This window comes from Xenopus laevis, chromosome 1L, assembly GCF_017654675.1.
Source record: "Xenopus laevis strain J_2021 chromosome 1L, Xenopus_laevis_v10.1, whole genome shotgun sequence".
NCBI classification, from domain to species: domain Eukaryota; kingdom Metazoa; phylum Chordata; class Amphibia; order Anura; family Pipidae; genus Xenopus; species Xenopus laevis.
In genome coordinates, this window is record NC_054371.1 from 116958603 (window position 1) to 116986443 (window position 27841).

The window sequence follows — 27841 nt, forward strand, 5'->3', positions numbered from 1 at the left end:
ATAGTTGTATAATTGAGCAGTTAATCCTGCAGTCTGGATCGTTCCTTGAAAACTTTATTTTGTGGATTGATACGTTCGCACGCACGGCGGAGGTGCATCACAAGGTTTCGATCGGAAGTTTTGCTTGCATTTGTTTGAGGTAACTAGCAACAGTGATTTATTGAACAGAAGCACTATCTTCCTCCTAACAGAAAATCTTATGTATGGCCTGACAACTAGGGATGCACCAAATTCAGGATTCGGCCTTTTTCAGCAGGATTCGGCCAAATCTTTGTGCCTGGCTGAAACTGAATCCGAATCCTAATTTGCATATGTAAATTAGGGGCGGGTAGGGAAATCACGTGACTTTTCATCACAAAAGAATATTTTTTTCCACTTTTTCCTTTCCTGACCCTAATTTGCAAAAGGATTTGGTTCGGTATTCGCCCGAATATTTCCCCAAAGTTTCGGGGATTCAGCCGAATCCCAAAAAGTGGATTCGGTGCATCCCTACTGACAACCAATCTTTTCTACAAATGATGATATATTAAAGATAGCAGTCTTTTTGGTAATGCTATATGGAATGATATGAGACTGCTTTGTGCTCTTCACAAACACAGTAGCAGCTGCTTCCAATATCCACTTACTGAAACCTTAAGCACTGATTCATTTGGTGGAGGCAATTTAAATATTAGTATAACAGGGTTGTTTTTAGACAACCTGTTACTGTTATTCCTCTGGTGACCAGTGAGTTAAGTGATGCCTGGGTGTTTTCTGATAAGCAGGTGAAGCCTTAAGCTGGCCATAGATGTAAAGATTTTTAAAAGATCCAATCGTTATCGTGAGACTACGATTATCTCTAAATGATCGTTTAAATGTACGATGTGTCCATCAACTAAAAAGACCATTTTAGCTATATTGCCAGCAAAACTGAAGAGTAGCTGCCTGCTTGGCCCTGCAAACATGGATAGATTGCACTGGGACTGATAAAGATTTTTAAACCTGGCCGATCAGTTTTCTGACATATGTCGGACGAAAAATCGTAAGATGTACGATCGTTCGAATCCCACTAAACGCACAATAATTAGACGGATTGGTCGGACTGCACTGAAATTGGTCGTTCACCAAAGAAGAATCGCTGCGTCTATGGGGACCTTTAGACAAAAGATCACAAGTCTATATAGACAGATATAGAGCTTTAACTGGAACAATGTGGAAAGTGCTGCTCTATTGTGATTGCAAGAGCCAAGAATGTGACGTCAGCTGAGTGGCAGCAGTTGTGTGCCGAGAAATTCAGGCAATTGTTCCACTGCTGAGAGCTCTCCATTGAACTGCACAGGGAGCAGCCTGAGAACAGTCTTTCTGCACAGGCAAGTTCACCCTGGCCCCACAGCTTGTCTAGCTCTCTGCCAATAGTGTACTCTGCAGAGCTGTACTGCATTCAGTCAGTAAGTACAACTTTTATTACTTCTTATACCACAGACCTTGCATTGCTTAATCTGCTGCCCGTGTATCCTTGCTGAGCCAGGACCATATCTGGTCAAAATATTCAGTTGTCACCAAGGGGAACTGAGCACAGCTTCCCCTCTATAAATAGCATAAGACAGATTCAGAGAGGACCAGGATCTCTGTGGATTTCACTGAATATGAAGCTTAGGGATTCAGATACTGGATGATATATATATATATATATATATATATATATATGTGTGTGTGTGTGTGTGTCCTCAAGTCTTCATTTAGCCTATTGCCATCAGTCTCTCATCATTTTACGACTCTTAATGTCTGTATTGTAAAACTTACAGAAGCATAAAGGGCTTTTTTTATTCCTGCTGTTCAGCTGTTTTAAATCTCTTAATGACAAAGTAGATTTGACCTTGGCCCATTCGTGGGTTGTGAGATGCAAAACAGCTGCTACTGGTAATATACAGGGGGGACTAAAAAATGTCACTGGCAATCTGCACTATTGCTCACACAACACCAGTCACTAGAGTTCTTAGACTTTCCTCTGCAGCCACTATCGGGGGCCTATTTAGCACATTTATGCCACTGTTTTTCTCTTTATAAACTGGCAAAGACATATGTATTCCTAAACAAACAAAAAAAAAATGGGGCATCATTTACACCAGGTTGTACTGTATATGTCTCTGTTTTGATATCGGCTTTATGTCACATGAGAAATTAAAGTCAGAATATGTTTTTTCAGCAAGCTAAGGAAATAATGTTGGCTTGCACTTCCTTTTCAGAAGGTTTTAATGTCTAGTGACAAGATTCAGGACAGGTGAAAAGGCCAAATTAAATTGCTTAGCCTAGTTGCTAACTTGTGCCACTTGGGACTCATATCACAGTTTGTCTTGGAATACTTTCACACAAAAGCAGTCACTATTGTAGTGTTTATTATTTTCTTCTGTGCTTTCTGATGAATAACGATTCCTTCTATAAAAAAGCCAGTAAATGGAAATGATCGCACCCCCACCTTCCCACCTAGAATAAAGGAGAACACCATATAGAGCTCTAGGAAAGTATGCCACTGCTTACATATCTGTATCTGTAAATATTACCATGTGTGCTGTTATATAAGCAACTTTGTCATGAGTAATGAGTCCATCCCTTAAAACTCAAATCAGTTTACAGTTTTCCTTCTCCTTGCTTTTTTTTTCATCTTTTTTAAAAAAGTATTCCGATTAATAAGTAGTAAGGAAGTGTTTTCACACTGATAGTGGTTCCCATTGCATCTTTGTGTTTGTGACACTGGCCAGAGCATGTGCATGCAATCAGCAAGATAATCACGTTTCTTAGATGACAAACACCTTCATAGACTGAAAGATAAGGGAAACAGTTCAGCTGCTACACTGTGCTAAAAATATTCTACATGTATGGGATCCGTTATCTGGAAACCCATTATTCAAAAAGCTCTGAATTACAGGGAGGTCTCCATTTTAATCAAATAATTCTTGAAATTTTTAATAATAAAACGGTATCTTGTACTTGATCCAAACTTCATTGTAATGAATCCTTATTGGAGGCAAAACAATCCTGCTGGGTTTAATAAATCATATTTTAGTAGACTTGTGATATGGAGATCCAAATTACAGAAAGACCTCTTATCCATAAAACCCCAGGATCCGTGCATTCTGGATAACAGATAACATACATGTAGTAATTTTTAACAAAATTTTTCTCATTGTGCAGCAGGCCTTTATCATATCCCTTTTTATAAAATACAACCCCCATGAGTGACTTTAAAACAAAGTGCAGTCCCTGACAACCAAGAATTTGTTGGGGTATGCATGGTGGGTTTGCTGTGCTGAGACATACCAGAATCTATAAATACATGTATGTTGGAGTACAAGCAATTGGGGGGGCACATGGGTAATAACTGTTGCTTTTTAATCTGAGCTGCATGCTGAAGATCAATAGCAAACTCACTGAACAGTTATGTCCCATGTGGCCCCCCTTCAAGTCGCTGACTAACTCAGAGTTAGAGAGCTTAAAAGCAGGAAGTAGTGTTCTGGCTATTATGTTACACATCCTGTCACTTCAGTCTTTATAAAAACATTTTTTATTTTGCTAATTACCCAGTTTTTATTTTTACACTGAATCTCCTGCACTCAGATTGTTTTTATTTTTTTTATTTTATTGATTATTTTTACTTTCTACTAAAGCTCTTTTTTCATATTTCAGTTGATCATGGTAATATTCAGCCTATCGTTTAAAAAAAAATACAAATTTAAGACCAATAACAAAATTTTCTACTTCATTCTAAAAGTAATCTTTAATATGAACATCCTTTTAAATATAGAGCGTGCATGCATGTTTAGCTTGCTTGGAATCATGGCTTTGTATTATGAAAAATGAAGGACTCTATTGCAGAGGATCTGTTTATTTATTACATCTATTTATAATATTACATATTATTACATCTTACTCTGTGTATTTCCCTGAGTGCACAGTAAGATGTTCGAAGTGATTAAAGGCTTTGATTGGAGCAATGTTTATGTGCGTGTCTGAATGTAACACTTCATTCTTGGTAAACACTCGTCTCTGGGTTCTACCCATGTTCAGTCCCTTCTTGGAATGTGCCAGGAGAATGAACTTTAATAATGAAATAATGAATGTGTTGGCATTCACAACTGCCATTAGACTCTGATCCATTATTGCGGCATGAGTGGTACTGATGAGTTTAATGGTTCTAAAAACATCTAAAAGCTTGAGACAGAAGAGTTACAACCTATGCCTATTGTTTAATACACTCTTTTGTGTAGGTCATAGGTCTGTTATAGCAATACTTTCACAGCTTCTGCTGGTGAGGTTTTAGGGTTCTGATTATTTGCCCATTATGATTGGGCACATGAGGCACAAGTCTTCTCTGCGTATAATAATATTGAGATAATTAAAGGTGCCTATTTCTTAATTTTTATCATTCAATGGAGATGTTTATGGCCCTCGGTTGTTTATTTTGTAGAACGTGGTACAATATCTGTGTGGTATGTTTATAAGCTCCATTTACATATATAGGGTTTTAAGTTAGTTAAGTCTGGAAAAGTAAACTTAACCTATATACCACTGTGCAGTGTCCTAACTTCCTTGGCTGTTTGAACAGCTGACTTATGTAAATGGTATAACTTCATATTCTCTCCACACATTTGCTATAAGATATAAATAGCTCAGCAGCTGCAAATATTTAAACTCCATTTACAGACAACATGGATTTTTTACTGTCATACAGGAATTAACCTTTTAATTTATTATTTATGAGGCTGGACAGGGCATGTGACACAGCAGCTTATATGGTACCAGTGTTTATTTAATACCCAGTTATACACTAAACAAGGCTGGCTTGCATATAGGGCTGAATATACTGTATGTATTCAGCCAATCTAGAGTGCCAGTTTGTATAAATATGATATTAATATTACAGTTTTCCAATGTGCTGGCAAGCATGCTAAATATCTAATACATGGTTTGCAAAATAACATGTTTGCAATGGACAGGTAATATCAGCCTTTGCACAACAAACATCAACCATGTGCTCATTTTGTCAGATTTGGGACAGATAGGTCACATAATTATTAGAACTGAAGGAGAACACAAATCTACCAATCAAATTGAACCTAATTCCAAATTAACCAGTAGATGAAGATTCCACCCCCCCCCCCCCCCCAGAAGTTCTCTCTAATTTACCTCGTATGGTGAAAAATCCCTACCATATTTCAATGGAGCAAATGGAGAGACGGTAAAGAGAGGTTTATAGGTCCAGAATAACAAAGTATACATATATATTATATATATATACATTATTATATACACAGGTATGGGATCCATTATCCAGAAAGCTATGAATTATGGGATGGCTTGCTCTCAGAGATGACATTTTATCCAAATTATTAAAAATGATTTCCCTTTTTTCTGTAATATTAAACAATACCGTTTACTTGATCAAAAAAAGATATTTTTCATCCTTATTAGAAGAAAACCAGCCTATTGGGTTTAATTAATGTTTAAATGAGTTTATAGAAGACTGAAGTTATGAAGATCCAAATTACAGAAAGATGCATTATTCGGAAACCCTCAGGTCCCGAGCATTCTGGATAACCTGTCCAAAATGTTCTGGATAAGGTCCCATACCTGTATATATTTTGCTGGCAGTAAAAATGCAAAAATATGGCTTGGTATGCTGGTTCCTTGGGAATTTCGAGATTGTATACAGAGTTAAATAGCTTTATTTCTCTAGGCTGATTGTGCCCACCTTTTCAAGCTACAGAACTCACAATATTCCATAAAACCTGGATCCTCAGGCTCATCTACAAAGCTCATCTTGTTCCATAAAACCTGGTCTCCTAAGGCCAGGGTCATTGTGGCCTGTCATATTAATCTGGGCGACAATACCCACACAAGTCCCCAGTTCTTTGAATGACATAACTAGATGGGGAAGCTAATACTGGGTTTGTCCTATACACTGATAACATGTGTATATACTTACATTATCAAACTACAACATTGCATTAGCAGCATTATTATTGCAGCTAGTTGCAGAATTTAGAGCATAATCAGGTCTTCAAATTAACTGTATTAAAATGGATATTTTCCTGGGGCCCATCTGGCATGTATTGAACTTCAAGTGGTTTTCTTAGTTAAATATCTGGGAATTGTAATTCATAAATATCTGGGAATTGTAATTCATAAAGATTTAAACATGCTTGAGACTCTCAATCTCTCACTAATTGTTCAGTCTCTGGCCTCTAAGGTGAATGTGAAGCAAGACCACCATGTCTCCCTCCCAGACACGATCAATTTGTTCAAAAGTATATTTCTCCCAAAATTTCTTTATACTTTTCATAATTCTTCTCTCACTTGTAAACTGTCATTTGTAAACTTCTATAGGTGGGTGCACATCGCCACGTTGGCTTTAAAATACTTCCGGCAACTACAACTAAAGGTAGCCTTTCTCTACCAAATATTAAGCTTTATTTCTTGAAAAGCCAATTGATTTATGTATACTGGTTCTTAACCCCTTTTGCTGACAACCCAGCTACCATGATTAAAGGCATAGCAGTGGGTTCCCTTAGACAGACCCCTCACCTCACTATGTCATCACTACGCCTACTGTAAATAGAACTTTTCAAATTCTCTTAAACTTGCACATGGAGCAACCCCAGTCGGACACCATTGTGGGGAAACCTGTCCCTTCCTCAATTCTCCTCCATCCCTGAGATCAATTAGTGGGCCTGTGAGAATCAAAATGCTACAGTATATTGTTGTCAGTGGAGAAAATGTACAGCTTTGCTTTTCTGTCACTTGTGACTTAGGCACACATTACAAACTAAATGTCTCACAAGGCAAACTAACCCAAACCTCTTGGTAAAGTGCAGGAGAAGTAGCAGAGGGACATCCCAGATTTAGACTATGAATTATGGAATAATGTCTTAGTCCCGACAATAACTGTCAATTGGAGACAGATTCATTTCGATTATGTTTTTAAACCATGCCTACTGGACACCCTATAGGCTTTCCCACAGACCTCTAATTTATATCCTAAATGCAATTTAGAGATGGCTCGTATTTTCATGTTTTCTGGGAGTGGGTTATAGTCCTGACATTAATGAGGTTCTCTTGTTCCCCGATATTTGTTTTCCTATACTTATGCCTGTTAGGCGTATTAAGTGACCTTGGCCTAACTTATTATGGAAAATTATGTTATCTGCAGCTACTGTTCTATGGTAAAAAAAGCTATTTTAGTGTCATGGAAAGCCATGTCAGCACTGTCCCTTAGCTATTGTCTGTGCAAGTTCCATTTGTTGCCTGGCTCACCTGTGCTTTTCTTGTTTTGTTTCATCCTCATTCTATCTGTTCTCACCTTTACAGTTTTTTTCTTTTCTCCTTTATTATTGCCTTTGTTGTTCTTCAGAATTCAAAATAAAAAAATGCAGGTGCAGGGTGGTTGGTATCAGGGCTGGTCCTATCACATGTGGGGCCCAATTGGGACCATGTTGGCGGGGCCCCTAGACAAAGTGTTGCTGGCTACTGACACACCAAGTATTTAGGAAAATAAGGGCATACAGGCACAAAATAGAAAGGAAAGGGGCAGACAAGGTAACATAATAGGGGCACACAGGGTAAGAGAGAGAGGGAGGAAATAGGAGAGTGGACTGGGCCAATTAGTTTGGGGCTGGGCCGATTCAGCTTGGGAGCAGGCTTGGTTGGATTGGGGGCAGGCAGGGCCTATCAAGGTTGGAGGAAAGCTGGGCCTATGAGAGTTGGGGGCAGGCTAGACCTATGGATTTGGGGATGGGCTGGACTCTCAAAGTTGGGGGCAGGCCAGGCAGCATCATGTGCTGAGGGAAATATTATCTGTGCTGCCCTGTGGTGCGGGGCCCCCCAGAGGTGCGGGGCCCAATTGGGCCCAATTGGTCCAATTGGCCTAAGGCCGGCCCTGGTTGGTATGTAAGATCTTGGGTTTTTTTGGTCTACTGAAAATGATTAATTTAGTAATTTTTGTAACCATTCCCATTCCTTATGCCAAGCCTTGGAAAATGTGACCTTATTTTATGATGACAGTTTTCATGTTTCAGAGAGGGCATCAGGTAGTGGGTCAAATTATAAGTAAGCCATGTGCAGGTCAGGTAGCCGGTTTGGGCAAGTAAACGTTTGGGAAAATTCTATACCAAATGAGCCCTGCCCATGTTCATCTTAAAATTAATTTTTAGTATGATGTAATGAGCGATAATGTGAGACAATTTGCAACTGGTTTTGGGGTTTTATTATTAGTGATGGGCTAATTTATTCGCCAGTCGTGACATTGTGGCGAAATTCCGCATTTTGCTCGTGAATTTGCCCCGAAAAGTTTTTGGACGCCAGCAACAATTCCGACGCCAGCATCAAATTGTCACCAACCTTGGAATTGTTGCCGGCATCGATTTGCGTTTCGCTAATTTTTCGCCAAAGCGAAACGGGACAAATTCACTATACATCACTATTTATTATTTGTGGTTGTTGAGTTATTTCTTTTTTTATTCAGTAGCTCTCCAATTTGCAATTTCAGCAAACTAGTAGCTAGCAACCATGCACTGATTTGAATAAGAGACTGGAATATGACTAGGAAAGTTTACAGGAGTTAATATAAGCAATCCAGCCAAGAAACACAATTTAAATATTAGAATATTGGATGACATGGGGTACTGCGTGTATTTTCTTTCTTTTTCTTCACGCCATTAGTATACATTAACCTTTTTGCACCTTTTTATTTTAAAGTACAATGGTCTTGCTATCTCATCCACTTTAACTGGAAAGCATAATTATTAGGGGACCTATTTGGGGTGGCCTGATATGGACTGGCAGAATTGATGGTTTACAGCTTTTGCTCCCAAGTTAGTGCATAGGTGAAGGGGTCCCAAAAATATTCTATTCTATTGCTGGGGCACTAAGGACATAACTTTACATCCCGTTCAGAAGGCACCCTGAAGCTTTTTTTTTTTTTTTAGCAGACCATTAAATAAATATATGCTCATGGTTGCTGTGGTGAGTAAGTGGTAGGCATGGTATGTACTGTATGTTTGGACAGTACGATCTATTATCTGCCAAAGTTATGCTGTATTATACATTTTCTGCAGTGGTCTTGGAAATGTTCATCAACTTTTAAATGGCCACTGTTCCATCACTGAACACACTTTTCTATAGCAGGAATCAATCAAAATTCAACTGTAAAAAGCTTTGAAAATGTCACGGAGAAAAGATTTGGAAAAATACAGAGACTTGGATGAGGATGAAATCTTGAACAAACTTACTGAGGAAGAGCTAACAGCTTTGGAAGGGGAACTTGAAGAACTGGATCCTGATGTAAGTATCATCTGGGTACAATGAAAATATGCTCTTTAATGTAGCGCACCCCATTCCAGCGAATAGTTCCCATACTGTATTACATAAGGATGATTGAGCCATGTAAAATATGCTTTGTGTGTTTTGGTTAAAGGTCGCCTCTGAGACTAGTCTTGCCATGTTTTTTCAACTGAGTTTGAGATGTACTTACTATAATGTAAAATATTGTAGTTTGAAAGTATGCATCATTTAGAATGTTCTCTATTAGGTATTTTAAACAGTTTATAGAAGGTTTGGCCCTGTAGATTGTAACTTAAGTGTACATTTGTGCAAAATTTCCAGAGCCCACCATATATAGTAACTTGTTAGCATATACTACTTGGTAGGTTGGTTATCGGAATATTTTGGAATTTAAAATACATTTTTGCAATCTCTGCATCAGCATTTCTCTTTGTCTGAGTTCATCTTCTGTTTTAGGACCTTAATAATATACTATCACAGGCCTCAAGTGCCACAGGTGAAACAAATCAGAAAAATAAGTGAACTTGGAGTGGTAAAATTACTTTCTGGGTATACTTGTAATTCCCAAGCATTCTGACAAGCAAGCAGCTCAGTTTTTGACTGAAATGTTACTGTTAGCACCCTGCACAGTCTCCACTGCCCCTCCCCATTACCACAGCCCCAATGCAGAAAAGTAAAATGATTCAAAGTACCTGCTACCAAACTGAAGATGGGGAGGCAGTTTGGAATTCTGCATCATATCACTTACATTCCCAGGTTACATGGCTGTGAACACCAAACAGGAACATGTGTACTGGGCCAGGAGGACACTGTGAAAAGGAATTCCATTGCCCATATTTCTATTTAGTTTTAACCTTTCCTTCTCCTTTAATCTCTATGGCCGTGTTTGCCAACTAGAACCAAGCAAGCTTTACCAGAAAGGTCTATATAAATACACCAGTAAACCCTCAAAGTAAAGGTGACCACACACAATAAGATCCACTCATTTGGCAAGGTTGCCAAACGAGCGGATCTTGATCTGATATGCCAACTAAAGGCAAGGTGATATCGCAGTTAATCCAATCACTTGGCCTAAGGGCCAAACAATCATATTACAACAGAGGAAATAAGCACTGCCGGGATGAGGAGCGCATCAACTAGCAGATGTGGTCCTTGATCGCCCAAAAAAAATCAAACCTGCCCAATAGATATCTGCCTGATTTTTGGCCTTATATAGATCAGGGAGATCCATTGAATCGCCCCATCCATGGGCACATAAGCTGCTGAATTGGTCTAAAGGACCAATACCGGCAGCTTTAATTTGCCTATGTATGGCCACCTTAATGCTGTTTTGAGTCCTCTGTCAAAATAAACACTGCATTTCTTTCATACAATTGTTTACACATGGGCTTCTGTATCAGACTTCCTTCTTTCAGCTTAAACCTCCTTGCCCCATGCATGAGCATGTTCAATTTGCTCCTCTGTTTATTGTGTATGACACAATTTTGGCCCTGGCTAATGCATGCCCTGTGAAACAGGACTTTAACTCAACTTAGAGCTGAACAAATATTTCACAACTGTAGTCAGTCAGAGTACATGTTATTTATGGGAACGTTTTCCACATTTACGTACACAAAACTCAAACCCCTGTTTGAGTGGGGAACATTGCAGTCATAGCCTGGGGACAACCTCAGTTATATCATCAGAGCTGTCCAGTAGGACTCACTAAAGTCCATACTTCTCTAAAGTTCCTCACTTTGTTCATCCTCCGCTGTAGAAGACCAGGAAGATTAACCCCTGCAGCCCCCTGCTGGTGAGAAAGAGAACCGTCCCCTGGTTTAGTTGGGAGAAAATCATAGTTTTGCATTTGCGTGCAGATATCTGCTCCGTGTCTGCAGCGGAGGGGAGTACATTGACTTCTCTTCACCTTTGTTTTTTTTTACCAAGGCTCAGTCCAGTGTGCCATTGGTCTTAGGATAATTTTCATTTAATACTCATTATAATATTTGACCTCTGTTTATTTAATTGTGCAAGAACAAAAGCAGTTGTATTTTATACAGCTTTTTTGCTATTTGCTTTGTGAACATGAGTCATTTTATCCTATTCAGTGTTATTGACTGTCCCCATGGCTAGGATGTTTAAGCAAAGCAAATTGCATGGTGTCATACTCAATATATGCCATCTTAAGGAGCAAGCATGTGGCTCATAAGCATCAGCATGCACACGCCATACATGACTCCTACTTGTAAGTAATTTATGTCATGCAAGTAGGAGCACCTGCACACAAAAGGAGCTTATCCCTGTACTTACCACTTGACGAAATGCTAACTTAAACCAGTGAACACCATGTTTTGTGCCATTACATGACACTACAGACACTAGGATGCAGAATACAACTACTACTATGGACCATAAGCAATGCATATAATATAGTCAGGGCAGCCATCAGGGGGGGCAGGGGGGAGAGTTGTAGGGGGCCCTGAGGGTAAGGGGGGCCCCGGCCATGCCACACTTACTTGATTATCCGGGCCCCCCATCTTTCTGAGAGCTGCTGACTTTGGGAAGGCATGGACGTTTAAGGGGCCCTAGCCACCAATTTTCTTATAATATGTGTGGGGGGGGCCCTGGCCACCAATTTTGGCCACTAAATTTTTTTTTCTCATGTGGGGTCCTAGCCACCAATATTTTTTAATGGGGGGGCCCTGGCCACAAATGTTTTTTTTATGGGGGGCCCTGACCACCAATATCTCGTATGGGGCCCTGTGATTTCTGATGCCAGTCCTGAATATAGTGGTCATTTATGACCTTCTGTGCAGTGTGCAAAAGATGGGTGCAGTGCACCCATTTTTCACACATTGGGGCTCATTTATAATATATATATATAATTTACCCATGGAAGGTTTCCTATAGCAACCAATCAGTGATAAGCTTTTTAAAGCCAGCTGCAAGTAAAATGATAAATGCAGTAATTTGATTGGTTGCTGTGGGTTATTGCCCAAGGGCAATTTTACCCAGTGTTATATGTCATAAATGAGCCCCATTGCCTTTGTCTTTTGCATAATTGCTCCATTATGGAGCACAGAGACCTGCTGTTACCTTTTTGAACACAGTGTTGTTGGTGTTTTGCAGCACTCTGTTCAAGACAGGCATGTAGAGGTTCTACTTCCCTTCTGATATCTACCTGTCCCTAACGTGTGCATCATTCAGAGGTGCAGATTGGCAGAGGATGTAGGCTGCAATGGGGGCCTCTCCTAACTGCCAGTCCAACCACATTCAAACCAGTGGAGGAAGTGCTTGGTTAAGAAGCCTATTCCTTATATGCATGCTAATGGTCTGCACATTTGCGTGCCTATGCTTGTGCATACATAAATGAGCCATTCATTTTCCATTTTTAATTAAAAGCAGAGAAAACTCTCTGCAAACATCCTTGGAAATTTCCTAGCCCTGGACATCAGTGAAAACAGCCATGCACCCAATACAAGAATGTGTAACGGTATATAATTATAAAGTTTTTATTCTCAGAATCAGCTGTTACCTGCAGGACTACGGCAAAGAGATCAGACCAAAAAAATGCCAACGGGGTCTTTTCAAAGAGACTCCCTCTTGGGTCATTTAGAGAAACAAGCCAAGGAAATTAAGGACAAAGAAGACTTGGTGCCCTTCACTGGAGAAAAAAGAGGTCTGTTTCTTTATCTTTCTTAGGAAGACACCATATTAGTTAGTGATAGTTATTCCATGTAATATCTCTAAGGGGCAGATTTATACATTGTTGTGTTCATGTTTTTATTTTGCTGTGATTGTTGCGTATTTTTCATTGATCACTTTTTTCCCCTCAATTATGTTTTTTAAAAAAAAAAAGTGTGTTGTCAGGTTAAAGGTGCTGAGCGTATTTTATTATTGTTGCAGTGGGTGTGATCTTTATTTAGAAAATGATACCACTTAGTACCTACAAAATTGACAGCACTGAGCTATTGAACAGAGAGTTAGCCCAGCACTCAGTTGGTAGGGGTGGGCAGGGGGAGGCACGCTCATGGTGTTCCCCTTCCCTGTGATGTCAGTATTTACAAGCTCCATTGCCATAGAGAGCACTACACTACATTACAGCATAGACAGCCTATACCTTGCTGACCATGGGTCAATTTAAAAGTGCATTGCAACATTACCCATTTGCAATCTGAGGCACGCAATTGATAACATTATGAGAGTTTGACCTAACCACATTGCCAGAGGAATGGCCAATGATCAAATTTGGAGACTTCCCTACTGTGTTTGTAAACCATAAGTGTCTTCTGCCTTCCTTACCATTTTACATGATTTAAGCATTTGTGGAACACTTGACACAACTGTGATTTTGTAAATATTTAACTGGCAAAACATTGGCATCCTGTAAATGGTCTTCCTATCTTTTTTTCCATTTTAACAACCTTTGCATCAAGCATAATTCTTACCCGCTAAGGCAATAAACCAGTGGCCAGGTGACAACCCAATTCCTGTGTAATTTCACTAAAATTAGAAGGGGACAGAACAATGAGCATAGCAAAGGTTTCCTAGCCTACATGTTAAAGAGCAAATAGAAATGTTTTCTATGTGTTCTATGTGCTATGGGTAGGGAGCAGTGAAAGGAACACAATAGTTATATCTGTAGAAGGCTAGTAAATATAAAAGATGGTGGAGGCTGAATTCTGTCTCGCTGAGTGCCTGCTAAATTCATTCTTGATGAGTGTTTGTTATATTTTGTTATTGGCTGCTATTTTAGAAGAACAGGGCTGCTCCTTTGTTCCCTTGTCTGGCTATCACTCAAGCTTTTCTGACTCTTCCTTGGGGACATGCCATAAATAGCTCCTGTGTCACATTCTTCTTTTATCCACTATGTGTTCGTACTGTATTCTACCTTTTGTCTGGAAAACCCCAGAGTTCTTGAGTGCTAAAATCAGATCATCTATTATTTAAATGTTGTTTGTAATACGTAGCTTTAACAATGAGATGAGACATCTTTTAGCCTTCAATATCATGAAGTTTGCTGTAAAAACAGAAATCTTAATGGGAAATAAAATTGATTAGTTATGCATTCAGAAATCAGTGTTACGTTTTTACAAGGGAAACAAGGGTACAGTATTTCATGTCATGTGTGTGTTGTGGTGGTGGTAGGGGTAATAGCTGTCATACTATTTGCACCTTACAGGAAATGAGCTATGATCTGAAAAGACCTGTCTCTGCCTATGTCGAGACAGATATTATTATCTTGTGATGTCATTTTGGTGTGCTTTTGGAGGTAAGATTTGCTAGAGCATGCTCTCACTCCGGTTCAGATCTGCTACTCCACCATTGATCAAACAAGCGAAAAAATGTCATTGTTAGCCATGAGAATGTTATGTGTATACAGTATATGAGGTTTCTAGAGGCCAAATAATTTGATACGCTATGAATATGGGTTATCAACACCCCATAGCTTCTACAATCTGGAATTTTGTCTTTATTCTCAAGATAATATGGGAGATAGAAGGGGTCATTTACTATGTTGGTAGCTGGGAGCAAAGTGCAAAAAACCTTCACAATCCACTGTGTTTGTAAACTTTGCTCCCTGCCCACCCCCACAAATACAGCGCTGTCTGACTTGCTGTATACATCAGAGGCAGGAAAAAGCACTTACAGTTGTCTATTGAGGCATTGATTAATTACTAGGCGGACCAGGAAATGTGCATTGATCATACTTTTTTTGTGTCAAATTTTGGCAACTTCAGTTGCACTAGGCATTACACAGGTATAACATCTCTTATCCAGAATGCTTGGGACCCTGGAATCTTTCCATAATTTGGATCAACGTTCCTTAAGTCTACTTAGAATCATTTAAATATTAAACTTAATAGGAATGTTTTGCCACCAATATGGATTCATGCAGCTTAGTTAACATCAAATACAAGGTACTGTTCTATTATTACAGAGAAAAAGCAAAACATTTTTAAAAATGACAATTATATGCATAAATGGCAGTCCTGTAAATCAGTGCATTCTAGATAACAGGTTTCCTGATAACTGATTCCGTAGCTGTACTTTAATGTTACTTTATTTAGCTTCGGAGTGTTCCCACTAACCCATTGTAATTTTTCCTATGTATTCATCAATAGTAGCATTTGTCTGCATTACCCTGTGTTTTTATGTTATGGTGACCTTTAAATTTGTATGCTTAATCTTGTTATGCTATGGCTGTTTTCACACCAGTGGAATCCTTTTTCACTTAAGATAATGGCACACAGGACTTTTGTGAAACCCTTGTGCTATTGCCTATAATTTGTTGTTTTTTGTATCCAGAAATAAATATCTGTCATTATAATTCATCACCTCCCAACTCTGATGTAAATTGTCTTATACCGTGTCATTCTTCCCTAAATGGATCACTGCAAAGAATCTGGGCAGTTCAGAATTAATCATTGGATTACAGTATGGGCCTGACAAATCGTAATAAAAATAGCATTTTCTTCCATTTTTTTTTTTACTATTTATGAATACTCAAGTTTGGATTGAAGTTGTCTCCTTTTGTATTGAAATATGTGTTTTCCTGCCTACAAATGTTTGCTTGTTTTCATGTGACAACCTATTAATGCATTACAATGCACTTCCCACCATTCTATCAAAATCACAATTCAAAAAGTTGACAAAAATGTATTTACCAACTGCAGGAATTTTCTTCTCTAAAAAATCTTGCTAAAGAGAGATAATGTTTGCCCTTAATTTCTAGCTGACAATAATAATAAAAGTATATTGGGCAAAACCAATGTTTCCATGTCTTATACTATTAGTAAATCTGCTCAGATAATTTGACCTCAAAACCCTTCTGGTATTTATATTCCTGACAGGAAAGCCATGGATACCCAAAAAGACTGTAGTTGATCCTGTGTTAGAAAGTGTGACTTTGGAACCAGAACTTGAAGAAGCTTTGGCTAATGCCTCTGATGCGGAACTGTGTGATATTGCAGGTCAGTACCAAATTATTCTTGAAATACAGAATAAGAGAAACAACAACAAAGCAGATACCAGAGATTTCTTAGTAGCTAATAATATCTCATATTTGTCCTTGAACAGGAATATACATTCTTAATCTATTACCCTCCTTTTTACACCACCCTAAAAAAACTTAAGATAATTCACCAAGCTGGAAAGACTTACTTTTATTGTAAAAGGTCCTTTGACATCAGCAACATACAACAGTTCAGGGTTGTGCCCCTTTGTCAAGGCGTAAGGAAGGGGCATGCATCAGAAACAATCATGTTTGCAATTTGACTATAAACTACAGGGGTTCTCCCTGTATTGAAATAGACACAGTGTGCTGGTAGAATTGGTTCCAGTGTAAAAAATTGTCCAAATCCTTTGCATGCTGAGTACTGGCATCCACTGAAAATGAATGCGTTCAATTGCTCAGAGGACTAAACACATTCTGACACACTGAGGTATATGCACTGATAAATAGAATTGGAGCCATAGGAAAGGTGAAAATATATTGTGACTAAGGCATTTTTAGTGTTATAACTGCTTGAATGTTGTCCTGCCTTGTTAGAGAAGTTCCTTCCACGATGCTACAAGTGTTCTTCATAGAAAAATATGACTCCTAAGCAATGTTGCCAATATCCTTTAAATATGGCACCAAAACAGCTCCTTAGATAGCTGTTGAAAGTCAGACTGCTTTTTTGTTCCCAGTGAACAACAGTTCTAGCATGGATTTGTGAAAAATGTAGCCACTGGCAAAACATTACTGTCATGAGAAAACATGTTTTTTTTTTAACAAACTGCATCAGTTAATAGTGCTCCTCTAGCAGAATTCTGCATCAACCTGATTTTTTTATATTTAATTTTGAAATCTGACTACACATTAATCTGTTAATTTCCCTGGTGCCCCCAGCCATGTGACTTGTGCTCTGATAAACTTCAGTAAATTTTTACTGCTGCACTTCAAGTTGGAGTGATATCACCCTCTCCCCCCCATCTGCCCATCAACAGAACAATGGAAAGGTAACCATCTAACAGCTCCCTGACACCTGCATTGCTAAAAATTCCCCAACCGGTGGTAGATACAAGAACAGCACCCAAGAGTAAAAATACAAGTCTAGGTAAACTAAGTTGTGACTCCTTCAGTTACACTGAGTAGTAGGGATGGGTGAATTTTTTCTCCGCAAAAATGATGCCCATAGACTTTAATGGGCGTCGGTGAATTTTTGGTGAAACGAAACGGGTCAAATTCGCCCATCCCTACTGAGTAGTAGAAACAATAGATTATCTGAAAGTAGTTCCATTGTGAAATGCTGGCTTTTTTTAAAAAAGCACATGACCAGGTAAAATGACTGAGGTGGCTGCCTGCACACCAATATTACAACTAAAAATCAACACATTTAATGGTTCAAGAATACAATTTTAAATGGTAAAATTAATTACTTGCAATGTACAGTGTCATTTGGTAATAAAAACTATAACATAAAAATCTGGACAGAATCCCTTTAGGTTTGTCAGTGAAACTGTACCAGTGGAAAAGGTTTTCTGTTCCCTGCTGATAAATAAAAGTATTGTTAAACAGGAATTTATTCCCAGTTTGGTTTTTAATAATCTTTGATTAAGATACTGTATTTTTCCTGGTAGAGTAACTAGAAGAAAGCCAGTCAGCATGTTATCAGCCTTGTGCAGGTAAACAAAATGAAAGCAAGCCTCTGACTGGTTGCCATGAGTTACTGTGGTGGGGCCAATATGCCCAATTTTAGTAAACGAGCCACGGTTATTAAAGCATCACTAAAACATGCAGTATATAAGGAAAAATTCTGAATCACATAATTATTCTGAATATCAGCCTGGAAATGAATTGTGGTGAAAACTACGTTTATAATTATAATATAAAAAATCTGTTCCAACAGCTATTCTTGGAATGCACACACTGATGAGTAACCAGCAGTACTACGAAGCCCTTGCAAGCAGCAATATTGTCAATAAAGAAGGATTAAACAGTAAGTCTAGTTTACTTATCTCATAAAGTGCTTATTCTCACACACCCTCCTTCACATGCATAGAAACATAGTTATTTAGATTGGAAAAAACACCACCATCAATGTCGAGGTCAACCTTTTGGTCTAAACGAAACCTGCCTGTTAGTTGATTCAGAGGAAGGCGAAAAATACAGATGCCTCTCTAATATGTATCAGAGGGGAAAACAGTTCCTTCCTGGCCCCTTGAGCTTTTGCTTTGTAAAATGAAATATTCCAGGTATTGTACTCTATCACTCCAATTTGTATTATAATAAAATGCAGGAAATTAGTTTCCGTCACAAACACTACAGTTTCATAACTTTGGGTCCTAGAATTACAACTTCCATGATGTCTTGATGCTGTGAATTGTAGTTTTAAATGTATTATTGCAAAATAGGCAATGCTTTCCCAATTTTATTCCAGTATTTATTCCAGTATATAAGTCATTCTACTCTGCAGAACCAAGTAAATCATATAGTAATCCATTTATTGTGTAATGCACAACATGTTTTGGATCCACCTCTCCTTCATCAGGTTCTTAGTCAACTACTCAGACTGGATGATTTAGTTGGTTCTCCAAAGTGAAATGTGTTGCTGAATATGGGGACCTATATGATCAATGCTTTTCACCCTCCTTTTACTCAATTTTTATAGGTGTGATCAAACCAACACAGTACAAACCAGTTCCAGACGAGGAGCCTAATTCAACAGATGTGGAAGATACCTTGGAACGAATAAAGAACAATGACCCAGACCTTGTAGATGTCAACCTTAACAATATCAAGGTATCTCTGCACAGCAAGAACTTAATATATTAGGATAAAAGTGTTGTTTTATTGACGAAGAAATAATATCATTGATATTGTAACATTACTTTTACAGTTTAACCCCCCCCACCCAAAAAAAAACATAAAAATGTCACAGGTTTGGAAAAGCTGATCCAAGAAGACTCTCTTTTATGTTGCTTAAACCCTCTGTTTTTGTGTTACATTCTCAGAACATCCCTATATTAACATTAAAGGATTATGCTGAAGCCATGAAAACAAACACTCATGTACAGAAATTGAGTATAGTTGGGACAAGAAGCAATGACCCAGTTGCTTATGTAAGTATCATAGTATAGTAGCAAAACATGGTAACTTAAATGCTTATGGACTACATGCACATCCACCCACCTTGCTGAGCAGGTAATTATGTGTCCATGAGCACCAGGGATACACAGACAATTGACAGTGATCACCATATGTATCTCTGTCCCATCTGAACAAATGCTACATGCCTGATGCACTGAAAGTGGTATATTTTAGTGCATGTAGCAGGTGCATCCATTCCAAGGCTAGAGAGAGTCTAAAACATTATTTAAAAATGTACCATACTTGGCATAGATCTAAAGTGGATTTCTTTTATCTATACTACTGATAGGGATGTCCTATGCTTATGAGGCATACTAACTCACTAGCATTGAGTCCATTGGAATAGGTTATTTGTTTAGGGTGCAGACAGGTGGTTTGCAGTCAAAACATCTTAGAGTGCATTCAGTTGTCCATTGGATGGAGTAAGATAAACTGAAGTTGGATGGCTCTCTTTCTCATAGAAAAGTGTGCTCAGGCTTCCAAACCAAAATTTGATAAAGAGACACACATAACACAGAAACCCCTAATTTACCCATCACAGTTACCTGGGTCTTAAAAAAGTATGAATAAATTCCATTTTCTATACTGAAATTGAGCTGGTTAACAGTTCTCTTTCTGCATCATTTGAAATCCTGGCAGGGAAGGAGGGACTAAACACTGATGTTACAAATTGTAACAACTACTCCACAGCTTACAGACAGCATGCAGGAACTACATAACCCACAATGCATTGCAATGTGATGTTCTTTTCCTTATTGAAATCACGTTTGCAGGGAATTGTGGGGTTTGGAGGATGCAGTCTAAGGACAGATGGCTGTTGATACAAAGTAACAGTAGTCAGCCAGCTCAGCAAAGTAGTCAGACAGATCAGCAGGAGGGCAAGGGCCTAGGCTTAGAGAGCTGTCAGAAACCATTAAAAATCATGAAAAGTGTGCATATTTTATTGATGTATATTGCAAAGTTGCTTGAAATTATGTTTACTTTTCAAAAAGCTTAAGTTATGTTTTTGTGGAGTTCCCCTTAAAGTATCGTCAGGACACACTGCACTTATTGACATACTTTGTCTCAGGGCACCTCTGAAGGTGATTAGTAATTTGCAAGAAATACATTTCCCTTAAATTGTACTTAAATTAATGCTTTGTTGTAGTTGTACTAGTGCACTGTAATTTAAGCAAGCTGGGAAAATTCATTCTGATTGAAGGCATGTACTTTGTTCCAGGCTTTGGCAGACATGCTGAAGGTCAACAGTACTCTAAAGAGTTTAAATGTGGAGTCCAATTTCATCAGTGGAACAGGCATATTGTCTATTATTGAATCACTTCAGTACAATACATCGCTGGTAGAGCTGAAAATAGACAATCAGGTACTGCGAGTTCACACATTAATGTATCTTAATTTTTATATATAAATGTTTATTTATAAAATGTGTCTTATATTTCTATTTCAATATATGGATATGGATATGTATGGAATCTGTTATCCGGAAACCCGTTATCCAGAAAGCTCCAAATTACAGGAAGGCCATCTCCCATAGACGCAATTTTATACAAATAATCCAAAACGACGTATTTCCTTTTTGTCTGTAATAATAAAACAGTACCTCGTACTTAATCCTTATTGGAGGCAAAATCAGCCTATTGGGTATAACTAATGTTTAAATGATTTTCTAGTTGACCTAAGGTTTGAAGATCCAAATTACGTAAAGATCTGTTATACAGAAATCCCAAGCATTCTGGATAACGTGCGAAGTACTGTCTCTTTAAAAAAAACTTTGACCCCCTACTTCGCCAAGTAAAACCTACCGAACCTCAATGTTAGCCTATGGGGAAGGTCCCCATAGGCTTTCTAACATTTTTGGTCGAAGGAAAATCGTTCGATCTATGGATTACAATCCTTCGAATCGTTCATTTCGAAGGATTTAATCGAATGATTTTTCCTTCGATCGTTCAATCGAACGAATTGCACTAAATCTTTCGACTTCAATATCCGAAGTTGAAGGATTTAACTTTCAACAGTCGAATATCGAGGTTTAATTAACCTTCGATATTCGACCCTAAGTAAATGTGCCCCGCAGCGTGGGGTTAAGAAATTTTTTAATTCCTTTTAATTGAAATGTCACATGATTTTTCGGATTTGGGTCACTTGGATTCAGCCAAATCTTGCTGAAAAAGGCTGAATCTTGGCTGAATCCTGAACCGAATCCTGAATCCATAAGTGAATAACTTATGGATAATCCATAACCGAATCCATAAGTGTATAGTGCATGCTTTTCAAAATGAAAGGGACTGTTTGCTCCATCCGATCTGTATATTTTTGGACACGGTCTTACAGCCAATGGTCCAGGCCACATCTACCTATCGCTGAGATACTCCACATTCAACAGTTTATTATTCTTACTGATGGACAGATATTGTTGGCAACTATGGATGTTGTTAATTTATATACATGCATCCCCCATTCAGATGGTTTAGATAAGAAGCTATACGGAAATCCATGGTTGAGTATGAGGATTATTCAGGTCCAAATATTGAGTTTGTGCTGAAGTTATTGTACATGGCCCTAACCCTGAACTATTTTCGAATTGAAAATGAGTATTTTATACAGAGGTCAGGGACAGTGATGGGGGCGTCCATGGCTCCTGCATATGCAAATTTGTACATGCACCAGTTTGAGCAATTGGAAATTATGCCAAAGTACAGTTCACAGATATTATATTTTTGGAGATAATGGTCCTAGATCTGGACCTAAATGTTGATCTACAGTATAATGATATATGTACAGGTATTGCATTTGTTATCCAAAATGTTTAGGCAAAGAAATTAGTCCAGCACCCACTGTTTAGAATAAAACGGCCTTTATTGGACCAAGGGCATAACAGCAACGTTTCAGACCAACTGGTCTTTTATCAAGCTAACCAACATGTGATTCAATAGTGCTATTTATACTCTCACACACCATCTAGTGGACATTTTGTATCAACTAATATATATAACATGGACCAATCATTAAATCATTATTTTATTATCATATCATTATTATTTTCATGTGATAACATACAATTATAGCAATACACAACACCAGTGAACAATATTAATTTGAAGATGACCTAAAAGTAATAAAATAGATAAAAATCAGTATAAAAACAAATCAGAGAAATATTAAAATCATCGGAAGATAGGGCTCAGATCGTACTCTTTATTTAGGCCCCCAGGTTCCCCGGGTATTTATCTGAGCCCTATTTTCCGATGATTTTAATATTTCTCTGATTTGTTTTTATACTGATTTTTATCTATTTTATTACTTTTTATGTCTTACAGATAATTTCACATTAGACATTTGGTCGTCTTCAAATTAATATATATATATATATTTATGGAATTTTCTATGCACATACTAAATCACACCCTTGTATTTAGCCATCTGTCTGAGTACTTAAAATGATCTTATTAATCTTTAAGCACGATATTACATTTCTAGCACTTGCACTTCTTGGAAGGTGAAGATGTCAAGGTTTCTTGAATACAAGTTGCAATATATATAGATTGTCTTTCTCAGTCATTTTAATAATGTATGTGGAACTAAATTTAACCACATTTTGTTTCTATTTCTCAACAGAGCCAGCCTCTAGGCAACAAAGTAGAAATGGAAATTGCAAGCATGTTGGAAAAAAACTCGACCCTTCTGAAATTCGGTTATCATTTTACTCAACAAGGACCCAGACTTCGAGCATCGAATGCCATGATGAACAATAACGATCTTGGTATGTTGCAGTAATATGTGGTGCTGAAGATCTGTGCTATTGTAATGCAGAGGTGTCTGTCCATGCAGAGAATAGGACCTACTTTCTAGTGAACCTATCACAGCAGTTTGCTTGCCATTGACCTAGAGTTATAAGAATGCCAGGTTTAGATGTGTGTGATTAGATATTTTTATTTTATTTTTCCACAATGCATAGAACTCACTGGCAGCCACTTTTTTTTTTTTAAGTTTTTACACTGGCAGCCACTTTTAAAAAAAAAACAAAAAAACTCCCATCTGTAACTACACTGTCCAACTAGAGGGAGGACAAGTTATAGTAACCAGTACTGCTTTACACAAGTACTTAAGGCCTGTAACCTCTTCAGATTTTTATAGCTGTAGTTATTTCTTGCTATACCATTATCTACAGAGTTGGTATCAAAATATCTTTCTGACCCCCTTCTTGTTTACAGCTCGTTTGCATAGAACTGATGGGCCGTGGCACAACTTTTCAGCTCTGGACCTGGAGGATGTATAAGTATAGATCAAATCTCTATACGTTTCTCTTGGCTTCACCTCACTATATCTGTGCCACTGGCAGTGCTCTAGACTACCACCTTTTGGCTCTTTACAAGCCTTCTCTGTAATTCATGCTTCCTCTGTTTCATCTTCATTATATTTTTAACTTTTTATCATCCTGTGGTTGCATCTCTTCAGCTTTGAAATTACATTTTCACATAATTGATTGTAAAAGCTTTTCTCCATCAAGCAATTAAAGCTGAAGGAGGCTTTTACCATTAAAGTGTCAGTTGATGTGGAAGCTTTCAACATGGCACACTACCAATTACTTGCAGATACAATTTATCCTGCACTACTCTGAAGTTCACATTTCAAATCACTTATATGGCTTTTGACAGGAAATCTTAATTGTCTTACAAATCCTCCCTGGAGGACCAGTAATCTTCCCCACCTCTGTGATCTGCAGAACTTGCATACTGGCCTAGACTCCATCTTAAACTACTGTGGGACAGACCTCTTTAAAGACAATATATTTCCCTGCTGATAAATGACAAAACTAAAGGTCAAGGCATTCAACCTTTTTGGTATTTGCAACTCCAACATGCATTTATGCACCATTTGCTGCACTTTTAGTTCATTTTGTTCCTCTCCCTTTTGAACTAGTATTGTGTGGCCACTTGCAAGCTGATCTCTAGGTTATAAAAATTCCAATTAATCTAACTCCATCCCCCTTTGATAAGGCTCTTCTCAAATGGATTCAAAGAATGGAGCACCGAGGAGGCCAGTTGCTAAAAATCTTTAAAAAGTCAAAAATTATTCAAAAATTAATTTAAAATCTCCATAATTACTGCAGCAAAACACACACTTAGGCTGCCCGCTTGACGCGTTTCGTGGCAGAAACTTCTGATGAAGCGGCAGGGAGCCACGAAACACTTCAAGCAAGCAGTGTGTGTTTTGCTGCTGTCATTTTGGAGATTTTAAATTATTTTTTGAATAAATTTTGACTTTTTAAAGATTTTTAACAACTGGCCTCCTTGGTGCTCCGTTCTTTGAATCTATTATAGACAAGACATCACTGCAGGGGATGGCAGTGCACGTGCAGCACACTGAAGTCAGTTTAAGTACCGGTGAGTGCTCCCACTTAAGCTATTTGTTCTTCTCAAATGGCAAACCTTCTTACCTACTATTAATGAGGAATACTGGGAAGAGGTTACAGGTTCTCTTTACTGTAACCTGATTTCATTGAAGGATACAATTATCCAGTTTAGCATTCTCCACCAAATACATATTACTTCCTGTAGACTGGGAAAAAAATGGGGTGCAGTCATGGGGAGCGATGTCCTAAATATGGTGGTGGAGGAGGCTGAGGCTGCATTCTACTACATGATTATGACCTGCCTCTAAATCATGTTAGACGAGGAGTGGTAGACTACATGACTAGTGAAATAGTCTTCCCAAACCCCTTTTCCCCAAAGATTTGACTGTTGAGACTAGTTGATGATACATTGCCAACTGAAAACTAGATCATTAGCATGGGCACAGTTCTACTCCAAAAAAAATGTCAATGATCAAGGAATGGCGGCCCAAGCACTAACAGTGCTCACTTGAAAATCACTAGTCCACCAATCTCACCAAGTTCTTCTCTTTGTTACGCATCTGTAGATAATGCTCTTGTGCAGATGCAACATCTTTGCTTTCCTGGATTCTCTTTCCTACTTTATATTATGTTATTATTAAAATACATAAATAAAATCTATTACAAAAAAATCAAAACCTGTAGAGTAGATACCTGAAATAGAAATTTGCATGGAAGAGGTTGGACAACTGTAAGTCTTCTTGCCAAGCACATACAAAAGTGCTTAAAGTGGACCTGTCACCTAGACACAAAAAAATCTCAGCTGTCAATCAAATATTGTCTGCCCCTCTTGTATGCCTTAGGCATAGAGGCGGGGCAAGCAATTATTTTCACTTTCCATTCAGCACTTCCTAGATGTCACTGCTCTCCCCACATTCCTCCAGTTATCTTCACCATTTAATTGTGTAGCCAGTACATGGGGATGGACATCAGGTCCCCCATTCTGGTGCACAAACAAGATTCTTAGCTGATGCAAGGCTTGTCTTAATAACAGTGTCCATAAAACAGCTTCTGCCTGCTATAATTATGATTTCCCAGACTGAAGAAAACAAGATTCAAATAATTAATATAGTGTAATTAACGTTTATTTTGTGATAAAATAGGATTTTAAATAATTTTTTTGGGTGATGGGTCCCCTTTAATGACTGATTCGTTTGTCTGAAAATGACCTGGCTATCCCAGGTAGCCATGCTTCTAAGCTCTTCTAAGCTTGGTGTCATTTCCAGCTAATTAGGCTTTTCAGTTTTTCCAGTCATCTTATATAAGGAGTCTCCAGGATTCAGGGCCCCCTCCTCTATTGGAAACTTCAGGGGAATTCTTCGGCCAGTTTTAGGGGTTACTGCACTCTTGTGACCAAACTGAAAATTGCTTTTACTGTTAGGAGTGGGCAAGGGGACAAACCCCCACAATGTGACTATTGACTTAACAGGAAGGCTAAAGGGCATTTCTTAGTCAGCTAAAGTAAATGTGGAAGCAATGCCTGCTGCATTCACATAGCATGCGTTCTGTGCTAGGAACTCTCCTGTTGCTCTTGGCAGAAGAGTAATGTGAGAACTCTGTTTTCTTATTTGCTGGTATATTAGAGGCCAGGTATCATTGCTTCTTCAATAGTATAGAGATACAATAAATTGCAAATGAAAACAATTGAGACACAATTTCTCACAACCTACACTTCTCTTACCATAATATATATATATTTTTTTCCAGTGAGGAAGAGGAGGCTGGCTGACTTGGATGGGCCAATCTATCCCAAATGCCGAAGTGGGGTGTAGAGTCAAGGAGGAGACTGCACCATATCGCAGGGCCACTTCCAATGATTCTTTGTGCCAGAGTGGAATATGTTGAGCAGAGTTAGAGCACAAACAATGAGTTGTACCTACGGTTACACTCAAGATGTTACATATGCATAAATGGATCACCACAAAGCCATCTAACATTTGCAACTCCAGCAACCAGATTTAAAATTGCCAGTGTTGTGAAATCCCATTACTTTGTTTGAGACCTACACATTTTTGCAGGCTGAGACATCTTGCAGAGGATCAATCCAAAGGTCCATCATTTGCTCACAAGTATTAAAGACGGCCCTTACATTGTGGGAGGGTAATTGGGGTGTATACTTGTATATCATGTATATCATGTGGTGATAAGGTATCAGTGTATGGTGGAAATAATCGCAGCAGCCACCAAAATCTGAGAGGTAACATTTTTACTCTATAAAAAACCTTATGCTTTCTTTTGTTAATGTTGCAGCTATCATGTGGAGCATAGTAGGTTGCATTTATCACAGGTTTGTAAAAATGAAAATCACGCAAAATATTTCCCTCCCGCTATATTTCAATATTTTTTTACCAAGAAGTTTTGCTTAAAATGTGTTTGCTTCTCCGTGACATAGCTCATTCTTATAGGTTTGGTGTAAACTTCTAAAACATCTTCTTGAAAACATGGTAGACCTGAATTGAAAACTGGTCCTTGATTCTTCTTAAATAAGTAGATCTAATTTGCAAAGGGCAGTGTGAAAAATTACAAGAGCTAGCAAGAACAAAAAGATGCCTTTATGTCCTTGGCTTAAACCTCATCCCATTATCACCAATAAAATATCCAAGTCACATTCTACATGGTTATAAGGAGAAACAGAATATAGTTTTTCACTTTGATAAATTCCTTTGTTCTGGCCTTTGGTTGTCAACCCGTCCCTTTAACACTGGTCACATATAAAATACAAGTGAGCAGACTTATGGAACTGCTGATGCCATAACTGGAGTATTCCAGTATCACCCCAATGATGTCAGGCCATACTTTCACCTGCTTAAAGGGGTTGTTCACCTTTCAGTTAACTTTTAGGGGTAAATTTATCAAAGAGTGAAGTTCCGCCGCTAGAGTGAAATTCTGCAGCTCTCCTTTCATTTCTATGGAATTTTGAGAGGCATATTTATCAATGGGTGAAAGTGAAAGTTCACCCTTTGATAAATACGCCTATAAAAATCCCATAGAAATGAATGGAGAGTGGCGGAATTTCACTA

General features: G+C 38.2%; 1 protein-coding gene across 5 annotated transcripts; it reads left to right on the forward strand.

The window, feature by feature from the left end:
- The first annotated feature begins 1271 nt into the window (after positions 1 to 1271).
- Positions 1272 to 27137, forward strand: tmod1.L (tropomodulin 1 L homeolog). Of its 5 annotated transcripts, none has more exons than XM_041562533.1 (11): positions 1272 to 1427; positions 6364 to 6418; positions 9160 to 9315; positions 12817 to 12973; positions 16149 to 16268; positions 18189 to 18278; positions 18951 to 19081; positions 19294 to 19401; positions 20649 to 20792; positions 23045 to 23189; positions 26529 to 27137. In XM_041562533.1, the coding sequence occupies exons 3-11, from the start codon at positions 9196 to 9198 to the stop codon at positions 26591 to 26593; spliced, it is 1080 nt and encodes a 359-aa protein (XP_041418467.1). In that variant the 5' UTR covers positions 1272 to 1427; positions 6364 to 6418; positions 9160 to 9195; the 3' UTR covers positions 26594 to 27137. The 5 variants fall into 5 exon arrangements, with proteins under 5 accessions (XP_041418467.1, XP_041418454.1, XP_041418472.1 ...); XM_041562520.1 differs by lacking the exon at positions 6364 to 6418 and adding an exon at positions 23641 to 23705 and having other exon boundaries at positions 9157 to 9315; XM_041562538.1 differs by lacking the exon at positions 6364 to 6418 and adding an exon at positions 23641 to 23699 and having other exon boundaries at positions 9157 to 9315; positions 26529 to 26600.
- Positions 27138 to 27841: the final 704 nt, after the last annotated feature.

What these genes read in the sequence shown, in the direction of transcription:
- tmod1.L (XM_041562533.1), top strand. Translation starts at nt 9,196, where the DNA reads ATGTCACGGAGAAAAGATTTGGAAAAATACAGAGACTTGGATGAGGAT. An exon ending in GGAACTGTGTGATATTGCAG is followed by an intron (nt 16,269 to 18,188) that starts GTCAGTACCAAA and finishes CTGTTCCAACAG; the next exon opens with CTATTCTTGGAATGCACACA. An exon ending in CAATAAAGAAGGATTAAACA is followed by an intron (nt 18,279 to 18,950) that starts GTAAGTCTAGTT and finishes CAATTTTTATAG; the next exon opens with GTGTGATCAAACCAACACAG.